The following is a 6269-nucleotide window of genomic DNA, read 5'->3' as shown; positions in this document are numbered from 1 at the left end:
GTTATTATTGTTTTCTATCTTTATGTAGATAAATATGATTTTTCACTTAATGTTTTTATGCAATTGTTTTGTAGCCACTATGCATAACCTAATTTCATTTCTGCTGATAATGTGCATTCCATAAAGTCTTAGTTTTTAAAAACTTCTCTTCCTATGTTATGCACATATACATACTCATATGTTTTATGTAAATTCATAAATAGCATCCTGTGCCCATCAGAAATTATATTTATGTGTTGTACACTCTTTTTTCTGTGTCCACTCTTCCTTATTACTAACAACATCTTATGGTCTTCCCTCCCCTCAGCTAGTGTAATACCAATTCATTATTACCATGTGCACACAATATTTTATGTTGTGGTGATGCTATTCCATATACTTTCTCAATACATTGTATTATAACAATTATACAAAAATATTTTGAGATTGTTACATTAGAACTCTGGTTCTCCACCAGCGGCAGTATTGTTCCCCCAGGGGACATTCAGCAATATCCAGAGACATTTTTCACTATCACATGGGAGGTGTAGGTAGAGTCTAGGGATGCTCTAAACATCCTGAAATGCATAGGAGAGACCACACCACAGGCAATGATATGGCCCAGATTGTCAATAGTGCAGAGACTGAGACACCATGACTGAAAGAACATATGTACTTGTAATAGCTGTCTTCAGATAGGTTTCCCAATGATGTAACACTTTACAATTCTACCAGAAAAGAAAAAGAGGACCCCTTTGCTATCTGCTTGCAAGTTCCAACCCTAGTCAATGTGACATTTTAGTTTTTTCCCAAACTTACAGGTATGAAAAAAATTTTTTATTGTCTTCTGGATTTTCCTGAATTTGATCAAACATTCACATGTTTGATGGTTTTGTTAATTTTAATATTATTTTATGTGATTATTATTCTTTCATTATCAGCCTTTAAATGATTTTTTAAAATATTGTGGTGGGGGAGGTTGAGGAGGATGAAAGGGGCATAAATGGTGATAGGATACTTGACTTGGGGTGCTGAACACACAATACGATATACATATGATGTATTATAGAATTGTACACCTGAAACCTATATAATTTTATTAACCAATGTCAACGTAATAAATTCAATGAAAATTTTAAAAAGAAGTATATTAAGTAAAAATTAATATTTGACAATTGATTTTTTGGGGGCTGTTTGGCCAAAGAGAAGTTTTACATTTTTAAAAAATTAAATATGTCTGTCTTATTACTTCTTAGTCTCTTGACATAACTACGATGGTTTAGCCCACCCATAAACATTGATATGCAGTTTTCTATCTGTTAACCTAAGAGAGATTGGTTACTCCTATAGTGAGTAGACAATACATCCGTTTTTTTGTAACATGAATGATGGGCTCAACTTCATTTTCCTACAGGATGATATTTATTTTTCCAACTTTCACAGAAATTCATTCTTTCCAAATATATTGAAATGCAACCTTACAATGGGTCCAACATACTTATATACAGAGTCCTAATTCCTTATTCACTCAACAAATAATAACTGAGCACCTACCATTTGTCACAATTTCTAGAAACTTTATAGGTTATCTTCTATGTCTATGCCATTGCAAATGTAATTACTAATCCATGTTGGTATCACTAAATTATTGTTGTTTTTCCATCTTGTTTCCATTAGTTTTTGATGCTCCACTCAATTTTCTTTAATTGATATCAGTTGGTTTAAAACCACTCTGGTTAACCAGGTTTCATTCTCCCAGTCATGCCTTTCATTTCATAACTTCACATTTACTTAAAGGTTTGCCTATATAAGTGCACATATATTCACAAACAGTTGTGAGAATACAAAGGTGAACAAAACAGGTGAAGCCCTGCTTGTCTGGATCTGGCACTGTGATGGTGAAGTCAGAGTACAATGAAATGAATGTTTGTATGACAATGTGCTGAGGCATAAATCATATGAAAAAAGGTATTCAGTGTAGAAGGATGGCTCCTCATGGCGTGTGCAAGATTTATTGATCATGTCCTGGGAGGCCTTTGCATGTTGGATGAGACAGAATTAGACTACACCCATTATTTGTCAAAAATGAGTTCAAAACCCAAAGTCCAAGAAAAACAATGATGCCACATAGGAAAAGTTAGAAAGGGGCTTGTCTCATCTGTCATCAACCATATAAAAACCAGCTGGTCAAATAAATATAGAAGGGGCACAGGAAAAACTTGTCTTCTACTGCTTGATGTTATAAATACTCAACCTGTGTTGTTTTGTATATTTCCTTTTGTGAGCTATTGATTTATTTTTTGGTAATTTTTCACTTGGGGTAGTCAATCTGTAAGGTGTTTCATACCATATATTTATAACTACCTCTGTCTTTTGGAGAAATTTATTTTTTCTCCTTTATTATTTTTGCTTGGTCTCAAGGGGGTATAATTAGGGTTGGAAAACTGTCAGAATCCAAAGAAGATTTTGCTTCCTCATCATCTCTCAGGGACCACCTGAGCTCATTAGATCTCTTTTCTTCCTCATGTGCATTTTATTTCTGTCTCTCCCACTATGTTTATTTAACCAATTGTTCATGTTTCTTTAAATACAGGACAGAAAATGTGCATAGCAATATGAAACCCAAAGTGTATTTTTCTATGGAAGGCATACAATAGGAATATTTAGGTACTATTTCTAAGTTCTTTTTAAAAAAAATACTTGATATGGACAGTTTGACTTGTATCTACTCACAGCCTACATAGTGTGGGAGAGAGGGAGAAGGACATGGAAATAACACAGATGAAGGGGCCCTGGTGTATTTGTGTGTGTGTGTGTATTTGTGTGTTTGTTTGTGTGTGTGTGTGTGTGTGTGTGTGTGTGTGTGTGTGTGTGTATGCCTTGTAAATTGAGAGCAGTCCTCAGAGCAGAGGTGCTTGAACTCATTTATTCCCATGTGACTCTAATATCAAGAGAAAGTAATAAGGAGGAGATCCTTTTCAATTCACTGGATGCTTTTGCAACCAGATTAATAAAGTGCAAGATTTACATAATGTGCACAAGGCACCCTCTATGACTTGAAGTTTCAACAGCAACATGCAGGCTACCTTGTTTCTTAATATTCTTTGACACCACCTCTCACCCTGCTCTTTCTTGCTCATTCCCCCAGATACACTGGGTCATTTTGATCCCTGATTTTCTAAAACAACCATGTTCTCAGGGCCTTTGCACTGGCTGCTCCTTTTGCCTGGCAAGAACTTTCCCCTTACTCTGGTGCCTGTTCTTCATTGAGGTTTCTGTTTAACTGTCACCTGTTGGCAAGTCTTGGCTAAACTCTATAGAAAGAGCACCCTCTATGCACTCTCTCGATTGAATGTGATTTACTTTTCTTTATAGCATCTTCACCATTGCATATGTGATATTATCATTTATATTTGATTGAATTCTTTCTCCATCATTAGTTTGTAGAGACTTTTATTTTTCAGCATCCCATATTGTGAACAGTGCCTGAAGCATTGTCTATAGTCAAAATACAGGGTGTCCCCCCAAAATGTATACACACTGTACAAGCTGATAGCTCAATATTGACAATAAAATTCATTTTAATAAACACTGACTTTATTATTACTCAAACTGTGGGCACACATTTTTTGGGACACCCTATATTTACCTCAAGTGAATGAAACATATCCTCAATAAAACATCAATATACATTATGTTTGAAATATTCATTGATGGTAAAAAAGGAAATTTTAATGAGAAATGGCAACAGAGATGAATTAATGGGAATGAGAACATACACCAAATAAGGAAATTATTTTCTGATTCTAAAATATAAATATGCCATTTATTCTCAGTTACTAATGCCTGCTAATGTGAAAATTAGTTATTCATTTTTTTCTATTTTCTAGTAGTCAGCTCCGACACATGGAACCAGGCAATGGTACACAAATTTCAGCATTCCTTCTTCTGGGACTTTCACAGGCATGGAAACTACAGCCCCTTATATTTGGGCTTTTCCTCTCCATGTACCTGATCACCGTGTTTGGAAACCTGTTCATCATCCTGGCCATCAGCTCAGATTCCAACCTCCACACACCCATGTACTTCTTCCTCTCCAACCTGTCCTTGGTAGACATCTGTTTCACCTCCACCACCGTCCCAAAGATGCTGGTCAACATCCAGACACAGAGCAAAGCCATCACCTATGAAGGCTGCATCACCCAGATTTATTTTTATACACTCTTTGTAGTGTTGGACAACTTAATCCTGACTGTAATGGCATATGACCGGTTTGTGGCCATCTGCCAACCTCTGCACTACATGCTCATCATGAACCCCCGACTCTGTGGACTGTTGGTTCTGGTGTCCTGGATCATGAGTGTCCTGAATTCCTTGCTAGAAAGCTTAATGGTGCTGCGTCTGTCCTTCTGCTCAGACTTGGAAATCCCCCACTTTTTCTGTGAACTCAATCAGGTGCTCCAACTTGCCTGTTCTGACACCTTTCTTAATAACTTTATGTTATATTTTTTAATTGTGCTACTAGGTGGTGGTCCCCTTGTAGGGATCCTTTACTCTTACTCTGAGATAGTGTCCTGTATATGTGGAATCCCATCAGCTCAGGGGAAGTATAAAGCATTTTCTACTTGTGCATCTCACCTCTTAATTGTCTCCTTATTTTATGGTACGTGCCTAGGAGTGTATCTCAGCTCTGCGGCTACCCAAAATACACACTCAAGTGCAATAGCTTCAGTGATGTACACGGTGGTCACACCCATGCTGAACCCCTTCATCTACAGTCTGAGGAACAATGACATGAAGAGGGCCCTGCAAAGATTCCTTGGCAGGTAAGCTTTTCAAGAGCCAACTGTACTAGGCTGAAGAAGTGACCATAAATGAAGGGTTCAAAGCCTCAGAGCCCATTTTTCTGATACAAATAAAGCCTATCTTTGGACCATACCTAACTGGAAATGCTCATCTGATTGGTTAACATGAATTCCTTTAGCATAATTTATTCTCTTATGACATATATTATTCAAAGGAATATTTCTAAGGTTTCCCTGAAAGTATTGTCATGAATTCCACTACCCCTACGAGCAAAACTACATTTGGATACCAAGGGTATTTACATAATTTTATTTTATTTTAAATTCAATAAATCTTTATTGTTCAGATTATTACAATTGTTCCTCTTTTTCCCCCCATAGCTCCTCTCCACCCGGTTCCCACCCCACCCTCTGCCCTTCCCCCCCATACAGTCCTCATCCATAGGTGTACAATTTTTGTCCAGTCTCTCCCCGCACCCCACACCCCTTCCCCCCTGAGAATTGTCAGTCCACTCCCTTTATATGCCGCTGATTCTATTATATCCACCAGTTTATTCTGTTCATCAGATTTTTTATTCACTTGATTTTTAGATTCACTTGTTGATAGATATGTATTTGTTGTTCATAATTTTTATCTTTACCTTTTTCTTCTTCTTCCTCTTCTTACAGAATACCTTTCAGCATTTCATATGATACTGGTTTGGTGTTGATGAACTCTTTTAGCTTTTTCTTATCTGTGAAGCTCTTTATCTGACCTTCAATTCTGAATGATAGCTTTGCTGGGTAGAGTAATCTTGGTTGTAGGTTCTTGCTATTCATCTCTTTGAATATTTCTTGCCACTCCCATCTGGCCTGCATAGTTTCTGTTGAGAAATCAGCTGACAATCATATGGGTGCTCCCTTGTAGGTAATTAACTGTTTTTCTCTTGCTGCTTTTAAGATTCTCTCTTTGTCTTTTGCTCTTGGCATTTTAATTATGATGTGTCTTGGTGTGGTCCTCTTTGGATTCCTTTTGTTTGGGGTTCTGTGTGCTTCCTGGACTTGTAAGTCTATTTCTTTCACCAGGTGAGGGAAGTTTTCAGTCACTATTTCTTCCAATAGGTTTTCAGTATCTTGCTCTCTCTGTCCTTCTGGCACCCCCATAATTCTGATGTTGGTACTCTTGATGTTGTCCCAGAGGATCCTTACACTATCTTCAGATTTTTGGATTCTTTTTTCTTTTTGCTTTTCCGGTTGAGTGTTTTTTACTTCTTTGTATTTCAAATCTTTGACTTGATTCTTGCGTTTCTCTAGCCTGCTGTTAGGTCTCTGTATAATATTTTTTATTTCAGTCAGTGTATGTTTAATTTCTAGTTGGTCCTTTTTCATATCCTCATGGGTCTCGCTAAATTTATTGGCCTTTTCTAGGAAATTATTGAAAAACCTTATAACCATGGTTTTGAATTCTATATCCAGTCATTTGCTTTCCTCCATTTCTTTAGTTTG

The 6269-nt window shown here is 36.8% G+C and overlaps 1 protein-coding gene across 1 annotated transcript; it reads left to right on the top strand.

Annotated features, from left to right (window-relative positions):
• Positions 1–3885: 3885 nt before the first annotated feature.
• LOC308252314 (olfactory receptor 7A5-like) lies at positions 3886–4809 on the top strand (the record flags this gene model as incomplete). Its single annotated transcript, XM_080676720.1, has 1 exon — positions 3886–4809. The coding sequence occupies one exon, from the start codon at positions 3886–3888 to the stop codon at positions 4807–4809; it is 924 nt and encodes a 307-aa protein (XP_080532846.1).
• Between the last annotated feature and the right edge of the window lie 1460 nt (positions 4810–6269).

Source organism: Plecotus auritus (assembly GCF_963455305.1).
Source record: "Plecotus auritus genome assembly, chromosome: 6".
NCBI lineage: Eukaryota > Metazoa > Chordata > Mammalia > Chiroptera > Vespertilionidae > Plecotus > Plecotus auritus.
Note: the sequence above shows the minus strand (reverse complement) of the source record. Positions and strands in the feature narration are given on the sequence as shown.